General features: G+C 44.9%; 1 protein-coding gene and 1 long non-coding RNA gene across 19 annotated transcripts in view; one reads left to right on the top strand and one right to left on the bottom strand.

Moving 5' to 3' along the window:
• LOC119507563 overlaps positions 1 to 7,285 on the top strand; it is a 112,289-nt gene extending 105,004 nt beyond the window's left edge. For 11 of the 12 annotated variants that reach the window (XR_005211316.1, XR_005211312.1, XR_005211318.1 and 8 more), the window contains one exon: positions 6,756 to 7,285. This is a non-coding gene — a long non-coding RNA (uncharacterized LOC119507563). Of the gene's footprint in view, positions 1 to 695; positions 908 to 6,755 lie in introns of those variants that run through there. The other variant, XR_005211313.1, reaches the window with a different exon arrangement.
• The window catches only part of ITPR1 (inositol 1,4,5-trisphosphate receptor type 1), a 352,707-nt gene that overhangs the window by 57,271 nt on the left and 274,664 nt on the right, over positions 1 to 20,772 (bottom strand). For all 7 annotated transcript variants that reach the window (XM_037800676.1, XM_037800678.1, XM_037800680.1 and 4 more), the window contains 7 exons: positions 18,078 to 18,258; positions 15,949 to 16,202; positions 9,411 to 9,611; positions 7,734 to 7,844; positions 5,574 to 5,669; positions 2,892 to 3,014; positions 1,693 to 1,797 (listed from right to left, as the gene is read on the bottom strand). In XM_037800676.1, the coding sequence (XP_037656604.1) occupies positions 1,693 to 1,797; positions 2,892 to 3,014; positions 5,574 to 5,669; positions 7,734 to 7,844; positions 9,411 to 9,611; positions 15,949 to 16,202; positions 18,078 to 18,258 (1,071 nt within the window). The remainder of the gene's footprint in view (positions 1 to 1,692; positions 1,798 to 2,891; positions 3,015 to 5,573; positions 5,670 to 7,733; positions 7,845 to 9,410; positions 9,612 to 15,948; positions 16,203 to 18,077; positions 18,259 to 20,772) is intronic.

Raw genomic sequence — 20,772 nt, 5'->3', positions numbered from 1 at the left:
GTTCCATTCTCCTCTGACATTCTACACTGCAAACACTTAGAGCTTATCTTTTCAGGGCTCCAGAGGACAGAGCTGGCCCTTCCATTGAACTTCGAGTCATTAAAAATAAATCAGGAATATTTGCTCACATCCACTAGCAGGGTTCACTAATCAGTGATATGAGGCATTTTATTAGGATGGTCCAGAGACTTTCAAGAAAATATTCTTGAAAAGCGTATCCATCCTGAACATTTTATATTACCTAAAGGAGTCTGGTCATACTTCCAAATCTTTTTTTCCCTTTTTAATTTTTATTCAGCTATGTTGGCTCTCCATTTCTGTACTACTAGTACATTATTTAAATTATTATATTGTTATGGTGCTTTTTACTATATATTAGGTTAAAAGTCCTCATTATGGTTCATTTTCAAATTTTTCAAGCCTATTTTCGTTTTTATTTCAAATTGACTTTTAAAACATTTGTAAAATTCTGGAAAAGATCCCAACAGTATTTTGTTTGGAACTGGATTAACTCTATTAGTTTAGACTGAATGGAGTTAGAATCGACAACGTTAAATTTTTTTTAGATGATTTACTACAACAAACTAATTAAGGACCTACTGCATCCAAGATCCTTATGTTTAGACACGGAAAATGAGGATCCTTCCAAATGTTTGTTCCAATACTGATATTGAACTTGTGCATCTCCTCATTAGCAAAACCACGCCATCCCTGACAACCAGAGCTTGGAGAAGGAAGCCTGTGTTCTCTCTGAGGCTATGAGACAGTGCAAGTGACATAAAAATGCACCCATGGGCTTTGGGGTCAGACAGACCTGGATCAAAATTCCTGGTTTGCCCCTGGCAATCAAACGTGCAACACAACCTCCCTGAGCCTCATCTCAGAGTTGCCTTCTCTGTCAAATGGAGCTGACACCATTTACTTCAGAGGATTATCAGGTTTTTGTTTGTTTGTTTTTTTTTAATGCAGAGCTGATTATACCGCTCCCCTATGTAAAACTCTTCAATAGTTTCCTTTTGCTCTTAGGAGGACAGTCTACAAGGCTCACAAGATTTGGGGCTGCTGAGCTTCCTTTTCTAATCTCCTGCCGTTTTCCTTCTGACTTGCTAAACTCCGCCCCACCCAGCGTTTCGCCACCTCAGGGCTTTCACTCACACGATTCCCCAAGTCTGAAAAGCTCTTCCCTTCAGACTTAGCCTGTTTAACTCCTCTCTTTCTTTAAAGCCTCTGCTTAAATGTCATTTCTTTAGAACAGGCTTCCCCGATCACCACAATCTAAAGCAGGTCCCTCTGTTGGGCTTTCTTATAACACCTTCTACTTGTCCTTTATGGCCTTGGCAGGATTCTATGAATATATTTAGTTGGGTGGCTTTGCTCACTGTTGGCCTCTTCACTCGACCTTACACAGGAGACATGACTGACTTGGTCATCACTGGATAATCAGCACCCAGCGGAGACCCGGTATTCTCCAGGTGCCCACCATCTTCTCCATTCTCAAACTCAACTTCACCTTGCATGCAGGCCCTCTTGATCACTTCCACCTAGTACACAGTAGGTGCTCATAAAATTTTTATTGATCAGGTGAATGAATGCATGCCAGCCCCAGCACAGGGCATTGCACCCTGAAGGCCCTCATCACGGCCTGTCCCTGAAGCCTCGGCTCTCCCATCCCCGAATTCACTGTGTTTTTACCTCTATCTGTGCTGTGTGCTTGGCATAAAACTCCAGAGCTTCATCTCCATCCACTTGGCCACCGGGTTTCAGCATGGTCTGAAGTTCTTTGTTATGCCGAGCCAACTAAAACCCAAGAACAGAAAACAGGGGAGACGGTGTCTCTTTGTAACAGGAGCACATATTTCTAACTGTGGGTATACAGAATATATAACAGCCAGCAGAGTGGCCAGCAGAAGGGCATAGGTGGCAGGAGACCTGCTCTGTTCCATCAAGATACACTTTGCACAGTAGCTATTTTGGGAGCTCGGCAAACAGCATGGAAAGCTCATGCCCATGCCAGGTTCCGCTTTCCCTGAATTTCTCCAGCCAGGCAGGAGGGAGATTTGGTTTTCTGTACGGCCCCATGGAGCCTCCATTGTGATTACTCAGAAAGCCTCTTGGATGGCTAGATTCTGATAATGGAGGGGACAAGGGGCAAGAGACTGTTTTGTATTCTTCAGCCATTTGACCATAGTAGGAACCTGCCAACCTCAGGTCCATGGTTTTATACCTTGTTCCTATATCAGAGCTTAAAAGAGGTTAAAAAAAATTAATGTTTAAAGAAGAGGTGAAAGGGGCAGGAAACACAAGCTTCCAGTGGAGTTACATGCGAGCCACACATATCAGAAAACTCAAGGCACGTCAACATCTAAAAAGAGGAAGTATCTTCAAAAGCCTAACCACTTGGGAAGATAATTGCGTAACACGCATTTTTGGTCCCAGGACAAAGTATTACTACATCTCCCAAAAGGCAAACAAAAGGAAGTCTTAGCAACAAGTTCCCAAAGATTTCCAAATGTGATAGGCAAGGAAGCTGAAATTTACTTCTTTAGATTGTTAAGATAGACTCATCAATATTTATGAAAAGCCCAAGACACCTTTCAACTGTTTCCAGACACAGTCATAAACCATTTAAGTGTCACTGCTCAGTGGTGAATGCTTTTAAGAAACCTGGGGATTTCCAACTACTGATCCTATCATTGTAGGAAAATGGAAAAGTCCTGGAACTCAGCACATTGACTCAGGTTTGCCAAAATCACCTGTGAGCCATGTTCTCATGAATGGAAACAATCCTAGGTTACGACTGTAAAGGAGAAGCAAGTTTAAGGCATTTCCAGCTTGGAACTCTGGTACTGTAGGTAAGCAATGTCTGGGGGTAGGGCAGGGAGAGGTCATACCTGATGAGCTAAAATGTAGATGTTGTGTCCCACGTTCCTGGGGGAAGCAGCCCCATCCTCACCATTTTCCCCATCCTCAAATTCTACTTCACCTTGCATGTAGGCCTTCTTGATCACTTCCACCTGTAAGGAGGGACAAAAGAAGAAAACTCCTGTTTCAAGGAAGACCCAAACAGGACTGGTATAGACAGCACTCATGCTATCAGTCTCCCTTCAAGCCCAGCACTCTTGCCAATCAGGCTGAGACAAAGCCTCAGAGTCCTTCTCAACACCGTTGCAGGCACTCACCAAACCAAGCAACATCTGCTGACACGAGAAATGAAACTCATTTGCTCCACTTAAACCAAGAGACATTCTGTGGCTGGTTAATCCCCTTCTACTTCACAAGGGAACAGGGATATTAAAGCACCTTGAAATGATAAAATGTGAGACAGATGTAGGCTAGAAGCCAGGCTTTTCTTTTCTCTTACATGTCTTCCCACCAACTCTCCCCACACCCAATCCTGGCCATTTCTGGAAAAATGAAAGACAAAATCCTCTAGTTCTTAGGAATAATTAGTGAAACTATTTCTGTGATTCCAGATTCCCCCCTGTCCCCTACAGCTCACTCCATGTGGAAATAATACTCTTAACCAGTAATATCTACCCAGCTCTTAACTATGTTTGCTAAGCACTGGGCTTTGGCTTTTAATAGTCTTTAAAAAAAAATGTAATGCTCACAGACATTTGATGAGGTGTGCCTATTCCCGTTTTTGATGGATGAGGAAACAGGCTCAGAGCAGAGAAGAGATGTTCCTAAGGCCCCGTGGCTAGGAAGCTGGGATTTGACCTCAGCTCTGTTATCCTTCAAAGCTGTGTGATTCAGCCCCGAGGACCCACACACTTGGCTTGTCTCATTCTTACAGCACATCTCTTTTATCATTTTGGTACCTGTCTTACTGCTCTCACTTATCTGAGCTCCTTGAGAGCAGGAGCTGGGTCTGAATCCCTCCTTACTACCTAGCACGATGCCCCGCAAAAAGCAGGGGCTCAGCCAGCATTCATCAAGGGAACATACCATGCAAGAGTTAATCCTCCAAAGGATAAGAACCAAATACTTTCAACCCCAAAGTCATACTAAAAATTAATCATTTGATTCGGAAGGCATTTCAGCATCCTGCACTGCCACGAGGCTATTACTCTGAATTACTTCTCATTATATAAGACTAAGTATGCAGAGGACCAAACATTTCTGTATCAACATCAAGTCAGGTGCCCGGAATAATGTTGGTTACAGGATCCTCACTCTGAGCTTGGTTTCCTATCAGTCCTCCCTACTAATGAATCACACAGACAACAAATTGCATAGAAAGAGGGGGGAGTGGAGTGGAGAGCCAGGATACACATGTGCATACAAGGATGCACCCGTTCTAGATATTAGACCTTTCCTGCTATTTGGATCCTTAAACTTTTTTTAAGGAAGCTCATTTTCCCCATGAGCCAGGAATAATGGTCTCCAGCCACAAGGGGGCAAGCCAGGAACCAGTGGCACCCACAGTACTGGGTGTTGACATTTCCCCCACCCAAGAGAGGTCAGAGTAGCTGGGGGCACGTTCTCAATATATGGGAAGCAGAATGGGGTCTCCTTGAAGTTATTCCGTCCCCAGTCCAGAGTGACACAGCCAAGCCTCCCCTCCCCTGCCCCAGTTACGTAAGCCGTTACATAAACTTGGAGAGGACTTCCATCCCAGGCCCAGAACTTGCTCCCTGACCTCAGAGATCAAAGAGCTGGGCCCGCAGCTAACTTTATTTAAAGGAATAAAAAAAGGGACTTCAGCCTGGCCCCAAGAGCACATTCAGGTCACCAGGAGGCAAAAAAGTTTTACTGCCCTGGTTTATGTCTGTCAGTTACAGTTTATTTGCATGGGAAAAAGTCCAAATAGAGAGTTCTGTCCTCAACTCATTTCACTGTCTCCGAGAGCTGCTTGTCTCACAGTTTGCAGCACTAACTCCCAACCTGGAAATCACAGCCAGTTGTGAATGTCACCCCTCAAAAATAAACAAGACTGCGTTTTCTTAAAAAAAAAAAAAAAAAAAATCAACAGCACCCAAAAAACATTCTTCTGTTGCCCAGACTATCAGCACCGAGGAGAAATCTGCATTCTTTAGCACTGGAAAAAGATACACAGCATGAAGACCTGCTACGAAACAGGCATAATAAGCAAAGGAACTCAATTCACCAAGGGCTATTATGAGCCAGGCACTGTGCTAAGTGTTGGACATGAATTTTCTCATCTAGCAACTCTCTCAACCTTAATATTATCATCCTCCTTTTACAGACAAGGAGAGTGTGGCTTAGACAGTTCAAGTGGCTGCCGTGGGTGGCACAGCTGGAAGGGGCAGAGCTGCGGACTTGAACTCAGGTCCATCGGGCTCCCAGGCCTCGCCTTTGACCACACTGTGCAAACCGTCTGCCATGTCTCCAGCACCAGGGACACGGACAAGAGAGGCTTCCAGACGGCAGAACACAAGGCAGTGCCCCCCTTTCCTCCTAGCGAGAGGCCTGAGTTAAATTTCTCTTTCCACTCCTAATGTTGAGGAATCTTTAAGAACGCCCAAGAAAGCCGATCTTCCGCTCTGCCACCAGCGCTGCTCCCACGCTACCTGGTGGCACCGTCAGGGGATTCCCGTCACCCGACTCACCAGTTCCTTTGGCCTCATGTTATAAAGTATCCTCTCTGCATTTTCACTGTCGTGCCTACTTTCCATGATGGCCAGGAGCAACTTCGAGGCATTGTTCTAGATGGAGAAACAAAGCGAGGAGGAAATGTTGAGGAGCTGTTGGGGGTGGCCAGCCTGAATGCACATGGCCAGTTCACACGGGTGCTGCATCGTGGCCAGACAGATGGACATTTCAGGCCATGGGAGGACCAGAGGTCAAGGACATTAAGAACCATCTTTGCCAGACAGACAGTATGCCAGTTCAGACCCCAAAAACCCATTTGCTGAATCCGATTTCAGTCAAACAGGCACATATTTGTTTGGGCATAGTTTCTCCCAAACGTTATCTGGTGCAAGTCCTAGTAGAAAAGACACTTGAACATGGGTGCTTGTGGGCCTGCTGTTGCCCCCAGGATGAGGCTGGTCAGGAAAAACCCATCATGCCTGTGGGGTGGCCATGGTGACCAAACACTGTGATTCCTTCCTGTCTTAAAATATTTCTAGCATCTCTCTTAACCACTGATATTATAATAAGGGTACAGCCAATACCAGCTAACAGAAGTGACCCAAAGGAGTGCTGTATGGGTGCCAAGCCATAATTTCCAGTTACGCTGTGAATGTTCACGTGCCCTCACCCTGCATTTCTTTTGGCTTGACTTCATCTTGGGTCCGGGGCCTATGATATTTGCATGCTTCCTTGTTTGCAAGGCTCGAAATTGTTGTTTGGAGGGGAGTATTTTTTCCTCCCCAAGCCCAGGTCATAGCAGTTCAATTAAGTTGATATGCTATCAGATGGTGGCTTTTTCACGGACAGAAGTTTCTATAGTAATCCACAGAAGGTAATCTCAGCTGGAAAAGCCACAGAAATGCTGACCAGGAGTACATGAATCCTTTGTTTATTTCAGACTCTCATGGTATACGTTCTGATAAATGGTAGGCAGCAGGTACAAAAGGATGGATGACCTGCAAATAATTCTAACACATTTCTCAAAAGGGTTTGGGAAAAAAAAAGATTCAATTTAAACCCACATATCTAAATTATTAGTTTGACTTCTCAATTGTAAATACTAAACGAAAAAGAAAAACAACTGTGCAATTCCTGTGGGCTTCTGTGTCAACACCCTCCCTAATGACCCTTCTTTTCTTCCCTATGATACCCTTTAGGCTTTTCCATTACAATGACAAAGCGCTCCCTGTTGAATTTGGGTATAAGAGGACGTGTCTCAGCATGCCCCAATATGGGAACAGCTCAACAAGAATGCACTCAGGGAGGCTGAGATGTTTCAAAATACAGCTCGGACATCAGGATGGGATGCAAGCTCAGTTCCCAGAATTGAATCTTGGGATTCATCAAGAATCTTTGGAACACCTGAACACGAGTGGGGGCTTTTCAGTATGCTAAAGGAATCACCCCCAGGAGTAATATGTCAGCTCCTCAAATATCCAAGAGACCAGCTTGTAAAGCCAGCAGCTTCAGCACCTTGAAGTCACTATTTGTACTCCATGCAACTATTCTGGTAATCTAGGGAGTAAAAATGTCAGTGGTGCTGCAAAATCAGTCACCTGTAGCCTACTGTTTGTGTGCAACTCAGAGAAAGTCCTCACAGGCCTGTAGGCACATTCTTGGCCAGTGTAACTTCCCTTATTGTTAACCAACACTTAATACCATTCTGCTAAATCAATAAATGTATTTCCCTGATAAAGTAACAACTGATTTTTTTAGGACCATCTAGGTTAGTTCTACTATTCCTCAACTGGCCCTTTTTCCTCAAGGGGGGGTGGGGAGCGGCGGGAATCAGAAAACATAGAGGGAATGGAGTTTCCGTGGTTTCTCTGTCTGTGGCTTTCAGAATCGATGCTTTTAGTTCTTGGATGCTGTGTCAACCAGTGTCTAAGCTTTAAGTGATATGTCTTCTCCCCATGTGACCTAACAGGTAAAAAGCTGTTATCGGGCCCTTATTTGGAAGGGAAAGATTGAAGTCATGCATTTTAGTCAGAACTTTTAGCTTAGATCATTTCTAGTTGAAAAGAGCCATCTTTAATATCTGGATTTCACAACACTGACCATGTCATGTGCTGAGGCAAAGTACAAAAGTGGCTGTTTCCAAACGCTACTGTATTTTGCTTTCAATTCCCACTTGCCTTCAATTCTAACACGAGGTCCATCCTCTTCTTTCCCAAAGGGTTGATGTCGTTAAGGATCAGGGCTGTGATGATGTCAATGCCGTTGGACTCGTGGGTGGCTATGCAGTTCTGAGCAGACAGAAAACAGATATTTACATGGACACCGGTCATAAATCAGACATCCAAAGCCAACAGGCTGAACTGCTATTTCAACACAATGCTAGCCATTCCCAGTAATGTCTCTAGGGGAGAGCTGCAAATTTTCCGTGAGAAAGTGGTAAAAATAAAAGACAGATGAAAATCTCTAGTTTCAGAATTAACAGTAAACAGTAGGAAAGTCCCCATGCACCGTAACTGATAAAATGGTCGTGTCTAATCCAAATAGTGCAGTGCAGTCTGCTTTTGTTCTTAAGGGAAAATTACAGGGTATGACTGATACTGGTTCTGAGCCCTGTTTTCCCCTTTAAATGTGTGTTCCATTCTCTCTACATCACTCGTTTTTCGTATTTCATACTTTTGCTAAAGGTTTAAGCTTGGAAGGCAAGTTTCCTGTTTAATTTACACAATATCAAAATTAATCATCTGCCCCCAGGTAAGATCCCCACTTGCAGCAGAGTTCATGCCATTCTGTTCCCTTCAGCAGACCTGCTGCCGAAAAGCAAACTTGAGGTTATAATGAAATTTACTAAGATGTCAGATAAGGCCCTTTTCCCTAAGCCTGTTGTAATTTTTTTTTGTTGTTGTTGTTCCTTTTCATTTTAGCTAGGGACTATACCATCTGTCTTGTAGGACCAGGAAACAAAACACTGAACAAAATGCTATCCTTACATTCACAGAGAACTAAGACCAGGTTCTTAATAAATAGCGATTTGTCTCTTGTAAACTGTTCTCCTCTAAATGCAGGTTCTGCCCTTGGTCCCACATAACCCAGCATCTCAGCCTTTTCCTGGCCACTGGCTTTAAAACCAGTTATTCTAGAACTTGGCCTACTCCCTCCAGCTAAGATAGAACTATGATTTGGAGTTAAAGATCTTACTTATCCAAGTTCCAATGCTAAAATGTACAAAATCTGTAAGATGCCCTGTATGAGGAACAATCCTCTCAAGAAAACTATCGGGTTCCACTCCAAAATTATTTCTTAAGAAGTCAAAGTCACAAATGGTCTTTCCCTTCATTGCATGTCTATGGTTTTAAAATCTCAGCTACACATGTTCATATGTTACTTTCAAGCTGTCCCATGTTCTCATTCTTCATGTTCTCTTGCACACTAATGTTACTTGCAAGCTGTCTCACATGAAGCAAACTTTTTCCCTCTAGTCTTAAACCCCTTTCTCTCAGGTAGCTAATTTTTAAGTCTCTCCTAGCATTTAAAATGGAGCACTGTCTAATTTAACTTCCACTTTATTATCTATCCCTAAAAGTCAAGTTTGAGTTAGACATTCAAACCAAACCGAACCAAACCGAACCAAGCAAGGAAACTAGAGACCACCCCTCCAACGCCAGTCATTAGGCAAAGTCCTGAAGCATAATAAAGGGCCACGGCTCTTTCTCAACTGCTGAGAAAAGGTCCCAAGTCCTCTTTCCTCCCTCGGCTGACGAGTGGATGTCTCTGTGACTATGTGATCCGGTCTCTGTAAACAACATTTCCAAAATGACACAATTTTTATTTCCTTCCTAAAATGCAAACGGAATTACCTGGTTTTCATGGCAAGGTCCTTGACAGTATTCGGTCAGACTTTCCAGGGTTTGGTTGATGAGTGCTACATTCTTTTCATTTATATACAGTCCAAGAAGACCAAGGCCTCCGGTTGTGCTTCCACAAATACAGTCCAGAAACTGCAGGGTCTCGCACACCAAATTGTAGTTGGTCTTGTTATTTTGGCAACGCAGGAAGTTCTGCCATTGGGCGGTCCCAGGTTAGGAGAGCAAAGACAGAGAGAAGAGGGAGAAAGTCATGCATCCTGCCATTTTCACAGCCTCTAGGTTGGTGCCCTGGATGGATCAATAATATATGCAGAGAGGAGCAGGCAGACAGAACAGAAGCATCACCACGGGCCCCCACGAGCGGTCAGCCTGTGGACTTGGTCTACGGCAATGGCCGGCAACGCTGTGGCTTGTTCTTTTATGTGGGATGCGGGTCAGGGGTTTCCTCTTTGAGAGCTCACTTTAGATTCCTACAATCTTTTCAAATTCTTGTTTCTCCATCCACGTTTTACCCCTTTCCCTGCTCCTGCCCACCTGCCCACCCACTCCCAACTAGTTTTCAGTTCAGAAGTAACCAACATTGCCAAAGGCAGTGGCTAAGTTTAAAAGTTGAAGATGTAGGTGTGGGTGCCGTATACCCAGGCCTAGCACTAGGGAGTGTCCTCCACAAAGTGAGGTGCTATGGGCTGGTGTAAGCCCAGGGCCATGGCCGCAACCTGGATTATCTTGTCTTGGCAATCTTTGCTTTTAAAAAAACTACAAATATCCCTCTCTTCATAATTATAAGTTACACAAGCTTACTGTAGAAAAAAATGGTACTGCAAAAAGATATAATCAAAAGATGAAATAGACATAACCGTTGACCTGGTAATTCTGCTTCTACAAAATACTTTCTATTCATGAGGTACATATAAGGAAGTTTATGACAACACTATTTTAACAGTGAGGTGAGGAACTGGACATAACCTGTGTGCCCATCTGCTGGGGAGTAGTTACATAAGTTACAGTAGATCAAAACCATTTATAATATTGTGAAATTAGAAACAGCAAGGTAGGATCCATATGTACCAATAAAGATCTCTAACATACCGTGTTAAGCTTAAAACCAAGAAAAAAGCAAGTAGCAGATTAACAGGCATCAAATGCTCCCATCTAAATATGCAGCAAAAAGCCTGGAAAGACAGAGTCCAAACCGACAAGAGTTCTCCAAGGGTAAAGAGGGAGGAAAAGGGAGAAGGGTAATTATTTTTAACTCTAAATATTAATTTTTCTTTTGAACCTTCATAGAAAAAATATATTTATGCATTACTTACATAATAAGGGCATTTGTAAATGCACAGACTAAATGCTGGCAACCAATTCTAAGTCACCAACTTTCACGCTCAACTCATCATCAAACTAACCACCCCCAACTTAACCTGCGTCCCTTACACTCAGCCTTCCCGAGGCAGCTGCTCCAGTCCTGGGTGGGAGATGCGGGGAGGACGGGTGACGTGGGGCCACGGGGCTTTGGTAAGGGGGTCTGAATATTTCCTAAAGGCCACAGGAAGCCAGAGGAGGGTTTCGCTGCCATTTCGACCTTACTCCAGTTCCTCAGGGGAAGCTGCCTCCTGCCCGAGGGCCTGGCTGAGCCCCTCACCACGCTGGGTGGCGGAGAAGCCTTCAGGAAAAGGGCAGGTTTGGGGAGGGCTGGTTGTCCATGGCGGAAACACACAGCGTGGCTGTCAGGCCCCCTGCTCTCTCAGATTCCTGCATCCCTGCTCCAATGTGCCCCACTCTGTGCCCATCAGTGTCCCCTGCTTAGCATCCATGAAATTCTTGCCCCTCTTTAAGTAGGCTTCATTTTCTCACCTCCCAGGCTGTAGCTACACTATTCCCCCTGGTTAGCACTCTCTCCCTGCCTCTTTCCTGATTAACTTATCTTCCTTCAGGATGTGGTTTAGGTCACTTCTTTTAGAAAGTCCTCCCTGAACCTCATGCTGCCCAGACTCCACAGAGATCAGAGCACCTAGTACCACCCTTCTTAGCCCTTCTCATACTTCGTGGTGATGCTTATATAGACGTCTGCTGGCTCTGCCAAGGGCCACACTGACACCACTGTGGGACCAGCAGCTAGCACAGGGCTTGACACACACTAGATGCTTTATTAACAGTCATTGAAATAGTTGGAATTAAATTGAACAGATGGGCAAAAAGGAACCTGAGAAATCACTGAGGCTGACCAGAGGCACCATGTTTCAAATTCCCCGAAGAGTTGGCTGCCTTTTCTCGAAAGCCTGTCCCATCTCTCATGACTTCTATAGCACCTATCCAGTATCTCTCCTTCCCTCACTCTGGTCCATTTCTGCTTGTCCTCTCAGAAACAGAGACATGCCACTCACTGGCAGGCTCCCAGTCCCTCTACGTGCTCCGAGAATGGAATCAACCTTCGGCACACGTCACCCCTGCCTTGTGTAGGCTCAAAAAATCACGTTCCTTTTGTGGTCTTCCTTGGAGAGCCAGATACCAAGTCAAGAAGGATGGACTAAGGAAACGAGGCCCCCATGAAGAACTTCAAGTCTATGCAGATAAGGTTTCAGTGGAGAGAGATTACCACCTGTATTCCTTAACCCAGGAAAAAAGCAAAACCAACTTCTCAGATGAAGATTCAACAAGCGCATGTACAATGGTTAAAAAATAGCCCTTCCCATCAAGTTCTCTGACTATTGCAAACAAAGCTGTTTGGCAAAGTCAAATTTGGTGGCTTTATCTCTACTGAACATTTACCAACAGGAAAGTTAAGGCTATAAATATGACAAGAAACTTTGGGCTAGAGACCAGACAGCACTGTTACAAGAGGCTGGGTTCCTTCTCTCTCTAAGCTTATCTCTGTTTCTTTACACCAGGAAGCCTAAAATTCTCTCCTCGTGAGAATGCCTTCTCCTCTCTTGCACCCATGAGGAAACCCTGACCCAAAGATCCAGTATCTGTTCCACAGTAGTTTAATCCTGCTTAAAACCATTCTGACAACCAGACTGCTATAAAAGTAACGTCATTGGAGCAGGATACCATCTCAGAGAGTCTGATTTAATGAGATTTTTTTAAAAGATGATATTAATCTTCATCCTTGCAAACCATCCCTCCAGATCATTGGTTTTCCACCAGGGCCCTGCAGAACCCTGGGGGTTCCCCAGAATACCCCCTTCTCAAGGCTCCTGTAGTTGAGGAAGGGAAGGAAAGCTCAAGTGTTCTCAGTCTCCACCGTGAACAAAGCAGCTTTGCTTTCATGTGCTTAAGTCAGTACATTTCTGCAAAGGGGTTCAAACAAAGGATTCTGTGGCCAAAAAAAAGAAAAAAGAAAAAAAAAAGTTTAAACACCACTGAATTGATAATCCTCATGGGAGTCTGAAGTTACTGTGTCTTTTTCAAAAATATACTCACCCCCCCCCCCCAAATCTTGGCACTGATTCCACAGAGCAGTGTATTGAGAACTGAGGTGGGGAAGGGCTTCACTAATACGTGCTTCTGTTCACTGGGTTCTCAGGGCACTTGTTCTAAGGAGAGATCTGTGAGGAACTCAGGTACCAAACGAAAATAACGAAGGACTTCCAAACAAGAAATGACAAATCTGCTCAATTAAAGCCTTATTCTTCTTCCACAGTAGAAGCTGGGCATGTTAGGGAAGGGAAGGTCAGGGAGAGACCAAAGGCAGGGCACGTCCATGAAATAAGAACCAGGCATGGGAACAAACATCAGTACTGCCTGTCTCACTCACATTCCTGCAGAGAGATTCTACTCCAGGAGGCCTCATGGTTCATTAGTTCAGAGCTCGGCTGAGATGCTAGCTCCTCTGAGATGACTTCCTGGACCCTGCACACTGAGTTGGGGCCCCCTTCTCTAAGATTCTGTCATCAGAGCACTTATCACGCTGCACTGCAATCACTGGTTTGCTGAGTGGTTCCTGCTCTGGACTCGTGGCTCTGTCACCACCAGTGCCGGGCACAGAGCAAAGTTTCACTGATAGTGATTAAATGAACATACACCTGCACAGGCATCATCTCAACCTACTTTGCCTTTGGAGCCCCAGGTCGGTGGAGACCGGCCACACTGGCACAGGTACAAGGCACTGACCACCAGGCTCGGCACAGCCAGCAGGGTGGGACGACCCATCTACAAAGATGCTGCTTGCACTTTGTCTTCCTGGTGGTTCGATGGTCTGGCTTTCCACGGTGTCATCCACACTCCTGCAGCCCATCTCCCTAGTGCCTAATGTTGAAGGCATGTGTGCCAGTTTGAATGTATTGTGTCCCCCAAATGCCATTATCTTTGTGGTCTTGTGTGGGGCAGATGTTTTTGGTGCTGGTTAGATTTGCTTGGAATGTGCCCCACTCAGCTGTGGGAGATGATTTTGATGAGATGTTCCCAAGGAGGCGTGGCCCCACCCATTCGGGGTGGGCCTTGATCGGTGGAGCTATATAAATGAGTTGACTCGGGGGGAAGAAAGAGAGTGCAGCTGGGAGTGATGTTTTGAAGAGGAGCAAGCTTGCTAGAGAGGAACGTCCTGGGAGAAAGCCGTTTTGAGGCCAGAGCTTTGGAGCAGACGCCAGCTGCCTTCCTAGCTAGCAGAGGTTTTCCGGGCGCCATTGGCCATCCTCCGGTGAAGGTACCCGATTGCTGAGGTGTTACCTTGGACGCTTTGTGGCCTTAAGACTGTAACTGTGTAGTGAAATAAACCCCATTTTATAAAAGCCTATCCATCTCTGGTGTTTTGCATTCTCCAGCATTAGCAAACTAGGACAGCATGTAAGATGAAGGGACAGATAAGTCAGGGACACAGTCGGCCTTTAGAGACAGGAGTACCAGCCAACTGAGACCATAACCAAGTCCCTGACCACTGGGTCAGGAGTGCTTTCTTCTGCTCCACTGAGCTAAGCAGGCCCGGGCAAACAGATCCAGGCTGAGGTGTTTTAGGCCCAGATGTTAAGCAACTAACAAGGAAATGCTCTCTAACCAGGACTCCACACTCAGACATCAACAGGAATCAAACAAGGAAGGTCAACGGCTGAAACAGTCTGGGCAGCAAGGTGGAGAAAGAGCTCAAGGTCCGCCTGGGGGGCAGCGGCTGCCACTGTGTAGAGCACACAGCACAGTGGATCCAGCTCAGCCAACACCGGGATTTTATGTGAAATCTCGTCATTTTCAAATATGGGCCAGATGGTGCCAGTTGATGGTATCAAGAGTAGATGCTTTTTCAGAGTTCCGACTCTTCAGACCAATTTCCTAGAAGGTGCTGATATTGAAGATTATACCTAGTTCCATTTCACTGTTTAACAACATAATTTCTTACTCAACTAATCCACTCAGATTCTGTGGCAGGTCTTAAATTAGAGAACTTTAGGGTGGCAGCAGGGAGCAGAACGACCTCAGTTGTTTTGTGAGTGGCCACCAGGTCCCCGGGTAGATAAAGTCAGCCATGCACATATATTGAAAGGCTGCAGTTTCCCCTTGCCCGGTTAGGACCACAATAATTTCCTTTTCACACCATCATGATCCAAATACCCACAACAACCATTGCCAACTTGTTGCTTGTAGAAGGAAACATTTCTGTCTTAGAGGATTTGTTCAGACCCACTTTTCTTGTTCATTCTCACACCTTTCAGGCAGAGAGAAGTGGTTACCCCAGGCCCAAGAGTCAGCAGTGAAACCAGGCAATGGGCAAGGACCCTGTTCTCTAGCACACTTGTCATGGGTGGTGACAGGCCTCCACGGATCTATGTCCATTCGAAAGAAAGAATTTGTATCTGGAATCCATCTTTGCCCCTTCCTAAACAGGCTTTGCTGCTGGGAAACCTCACAAGGAGAAAATGCCCTCTCTCTTAGCACAGTGGTTAACAGCATGAGCTGTAGCATCTGACTGCCTGGGTTCAAGTCCCAGTCCTACCCTTACTGTATACCCCTGAGCCTTGGCTTCCTCATCTATAATATGGGGATAATAGCAAGTAGAAGCATCCGGGTTATTCTAAGTGCCCTATTAACCTTGGCCATTGCTACCATCCAACAGAAAAGACGGACAAAGGATTTCTACAACAATCAGTTCAATGAACAATTTTGAGCTCCTATTTCTGTAAAACCCTGGAAGGCCACATCATTCATTCAACCGACATATGTAATTAGAACTTTCTATGTACGAGACTCTATAGGTCTGGTGTGTTTAATATATTTAATCATCTCTCCTTCCGTCCATTTATCATATTTTTACCTAAGCACTTATATGCCAAACAGCAGTATGCTACAAGAAACACACATACGTGGGCACATAAATACATTTAACATATATATGCGGAGCGTGCACCTACACTGTGAGCAAAAGAGATATCATTTCTGACCCTTAGACGATACGGAAACATATCAGCTGCCCAGACTTTCACATCTGATAACCCTCCTGGATCCTCCACTCAAGGAAAGTGGGCGAAATGAGAGGAGTGGAAATGCCAAAGGAGGCTGGAGCAGCTGAGAGGGAGCCGGGCCTCCGGGCCTCCCGGGCCCTCACCTGCAGGTCTCGGTTATGGTTTTCACACAGGAGCTGCAGGAAGCGCAGGATGGGCTGCATGATGGTGATGACCGCACTCATCTCCAGCTCATCCTTGGTCTTGTCTGAGGTGGTCTGGGCACCCTCCCCTGATGGGTAGTGGTCATCGGGGTCCGCCTCCCTCCGGAAGGTGGTGAAGGCCTTCCTCGTGGCAGCAGACGCCTCCAGCAGCTGATCCCGGACCTCTTCTGTGATTTGTGTCAAGGGTTCTTTGGCTGGAAGGCAAACAGAAGACAGAAGATGCTGCTTAATCCACAGGAGCGCTGGGTACCACCCCACAGCGGAGGTTCTAAAATGTAAGTTCTGGCATTCCCTAGAGATTCTCAGGGTTGGCAAATACTCCAAGGAGTCTTGGTCTCCTCTGTTCTTAGATGGGATTAAAGTGGAGTCAAGCCCTGACAGCTTGCTCATGGTTCAAACGTTGCATCTCTGCTTGCACCGCGTTTTAGAGGAAAAGCCTTTACCCAGCCTCTGTCAACCTCACAAATCTACGGCTCTGGGCAGGAGCCATGGATTTACAGTTAGAAGCACAGACTCTGCATCCAAACTGTCTGGGCTTGAACCCTCCTAGCTGTGGGTCCTCGACAAGTTAGTTACCACGCTGTGCCCTGGGTTCCTCATCAATGAACAGGGACAATGATTGTGTCTATTTTACAGGGTTGAAGAGATTTAAATGAGTTAAAACACAAAAAGAACTTTGAACAATGCCTGGCTCATAGTAAGTGCTTAATAAATGTTAGCCATTCCTCTTTTCTCTCCTCCACCCCCACCTAGGGATATCTGGCAATAGTTGGAGACATATTTTGTTTTCATGACTGGGGAAGGCATCTAGTGGGTATAGGCCAGGGATGCTCCTAAATATCCCTCAATTCCCATGACAGCCCCCCACAACAAAGAATTATCCAAATGTCAATTGTGCTGCAGTTGAGAAAGCCTGTTCTAGACTCTAAAAAATGAGATTCAGAATAGTTAATTAACTTGCCTGAGGCTGAGTGATTCCAAAACTTGTGGCTCTGTCCATTCCCCATTATTGCTTCTTTTCAAGTGGACATAATGGATAAAAAGCTTTGTAAACTTTCAAATACTTTAGAAAATAATGGAGAGTTTAGTTGATAAAGGAATGCTAACCAGTTAAGGACAGTCGATTCTCATTATTCATATTAGTTATGTTCCATAAGGATGCCCTGAATTCTGATTTAGCAACTATTGAACCATTGCTCCTAGGGGAAATACAGGGTTAGGTTTCTGTGAGCTCAGCTGAGAAAGGAATTTTAAATTGACCTTCAGGCCCTGGGTTACAAAATGGCTCCTGGGAAAGGAAGCACACAAGGCGAATACCGTACCTCAATGCAATCAGACTTCAGGAATGTGCAGCTGGAGGAGACTTACAGAAAACAAGAAAAAGGCATATCACAGCCTTCTTGTGCTCAAGAACACTAGACAGCACTTCAGTGCTACACTTGGCAGCCATTTTAAACAGTGACATCACCAATGAAAAGCATGAAATGAGAAAACTGTGGCACTAAATATACCACATAAAAGGACACTTGTAAATAGTATGAGAGCTGCAACAAGAAGGCAGAGTGTCACCTTGCCTCAGCAGGGAAAGTGCACCAGGCAACTCAAAATTTCACCACTCTGCGCCTGCCTGCAGGTGACTGTGAAAGCACCGTGACTACTGATGTGGGGGGTTACAAATAAATTTTAGCAACTAGGTGAATTTTCAAATACAGAATCCTCAAATAATGAGGACTGACTGTATTGTTGCCAACTTTCTCTACATTAAATGACAATCACAGGAAAAGGATACTAATCAATTTCCTACCAATAGACCCCTAAGTTTTATCAAGAAGAATGTTTAATAATTTATTAAATAACAAGACTCCCCCAAAGCAATAAGACTTTAGCTCAGGTTACTTAAGAAGAATTAAATGTCATAACCAGATGGGTTTTTGTATTATGAAAGCCCCAGTTCAGAATGCATTTTGAGGTCTGGAAATACTGAAAAAATAAATAAAAGAACACCAGGAACTCCTCCACTGGTCTCAGCCAAACCAACCCAAGGAGCTGCACACAAAGTAGATATTTACCTTTTTTGCGTGAGGGAGCATCTCTGTCCACCTCATCATCTTTTTTCTTATTTCCCAAGTCACTGGTGTTCACTGTCACCGTTGCCTTGATTTCTTGCTGGGCAACCTTCATTCGGTCATAGAAAACCTTGAAGAATTTCTCTGACTTCTTATCTTCTGTCAACCGGCAGAAAAAGGAATGCTGCCAAGAAAGACCCACAGAGTTGAACACCGTGACAGATCAGTTCCAGCCCTACCATTCTGTCATTCAAAACACCAAAACCTAATGGATACCTGAACCAGTCAAAAAGTCTCACAAATGATCTAAGTTCAGACCAGGTTAAATACCCATTCCACACCTGATCATTCTCTGGATTCTACAGCTTGAGGTTCTCTAAGCCGAGCCTTTAAAAGAAATCGTCATGGGATTTCTCTGCTGGAGCTGTGATGAAGGCTTTGGAAATAGGCTAGAAATGGTGGGCAGATTTTAGCCAACTAAGAACAACCCCCAACCTCCCACCAAAAAAAAAAAAAAAAAGAAAAAAAAAATTCCATTAAAACTGAAAACAGAACAAATATTTTTGGTAGTTATTGCAGGGCCAGCCATTCGTTTAAGGACTATTTGTGGGCCCCTCCTCTACACACCGCCCTGTGAAAGATATAAAGACGAATAAGGCATTCTATCTGCCCTTATAGAGCTCACTCTCTGGTGAGGAGGACATGTCCATAAGCAGGTGTAAAATGTGGAAGCAAAAAGTGCTCAGAAAGCTACATATACAGTTAAATCATAGAAGTTCAGGGCTGACAAGAATGACATTTGGGCTGGAATGATCCCAAAAACTTCATAGAAGAGGTGGTTTTCAAATCAGCCTTGAGGAACAGGTAAGGGTGGTTAGACGAAGGAGCTCACCATTTACAGGTAGCTCGCCTCTCGGATACACACTTGTTTTTGGACCCACTGCAAGCAACAGTATACACTGTTGATATAAAAACACAATATGCTATCTCAACTTCATTTATGAGTATTCGCTTTTCACCCCTTTGCAAACACCGCACTGTTGTGAGTTATTTACATAAAAATATGATACGGTCATTTTCAGAAGAATCAAACAAAGCTCCAAACAATATATTTGCTTCTCCCGTTTGTATCTTTCTGCCAATTTCATATCTTTGCCCATTTGGAAAGACGGTACTTCCCTACAGAAGACAACCTGGGGTTTGCAATCCCAGAAGGAACTGGAACCTTACCAGCCTCCCAAAGCCTCCGAAGTCCTGCAACTCTCACCCATACACACCCCTCCAGTGCCTGGTGCAGCAGCCCCCGAGGAGCCAGATGCTTCCATCTGGCAACACACAACTGCAGTTATTCTGAACCTTCTTCTAGCCACTGGCCCACATGCTACAGTGTCACATATCTGTCCCATTGGCTCACAGAGCACTTCGTCCTTGTGCCTTTTCTTCTCTGCCTCACTGTTCTTTCTTAGCCTCTGGTTGTTCCTCACATACAACACAGAATCCTACTTGTGCTCCCTCCAAGCCACCATCTCCCCTACTCCCTCACTGCTTAGTCTTATTTTTTTGTGTCATCAAGTCCTCTGAGACTCCCACTCTTTGAACCAAGCTTAACTCTTCAGAGTCCTCCATTGCCTGTTGTAATCAGTCTCTGGATTCTTTTATTTTCTTTGAGGTTCCTACCCTTCTATCCATCCATCCACCCACCCCACTGTTTGCTCTGCTCCTGTCATAAATTGGGCACTGTGCCAGCTGCAAGTGACACAATGGTGAGGAAAAAGGGGCCTGGGCTCTGTACCCATGAAACTTGCAGCCTGGGGAGGCAAAGACACAGCGATTCAATTATCGCCCTAATGATGATTTAAACAAATTAAAATAGCCTTTTATCCTCAGGAAACTGACCCAAGGGCCTCCTGCTGTGGCAGACACTCAACATCCACTTCCCTGTTCTTTCTTGCTTTTCCTGGTTCTCCGCTTGGCTACGTGCCCCTCTTATCCTCTGGCCTCACCACTAACATCACACCCTCAGTGGGGCCCTCTCATCATCATCATCTTCAAACCAGCTTCCCACCTGGACGACTGCTGATTCCCACATACCCTGTTTTATCATCTTTCAGCAACTGGCCTCTGAGATGACATTGCTTTTATTGTTCACCTACTTATTGTCCATCTCATGCAGAGTGTAAGCTCAATGAGGGCAGGGGCCTCACCCGTCTGCTTCACAGTTGTCCCAGAGAACCCAGATGAGGCCTAGCACATAGGAGGTGCTCAATGATTATCTGAAGAAGAATACAACCCAAAAATTTATAGCTCTTCTTAACTGGATCCTGTGACTCAGAACCTGCTTCTATTCAGTGTATACAATGGAACTCAAGCACCAACATAAATTAATTCTGGAAAATTGCTCAAATGTAAGAAATCAAGGCCCAGCTGTTCACTTCTTTGAGAGCTGATGCATCCATAGACAGACAAAACTATATGTGTGGGGATTAGGAGCTCAACCTACATCCCCCTCATTAGGGTAAAGAAATTCTTCACCAAGACAAGCCACACGGGGCCACGAGGACAGCTAACTAAGCCGTGAGCCGCTCAGGGCCATTAACTTTAGCTGTTCCTCCAGCTGCCTTCTCATCACATGGAGTAATCTTAAGAAGTATTTTGGAACAATCTGGTCATTCAAGAAAACAAAAGCACTTTAAGTAAG

Source organism: Choloepus didactylus, chromosome 1 (assembly GCF_015220235.1).
Source record: "Choloepus didactylus isolate mChoDid1 chromosome 1, mChoDid1.pri, whole genome shotgun sequence".
NCBI classification, from domain to species: Eukaryota; Metazoa; Chordata; class Mammalia; order Pilosa; family Megalonychidae; genus Choloepus; species Choloepus didactylus.
This window is presented reverse-complemented; position numbering and strand designations above follow the sequence as displayed.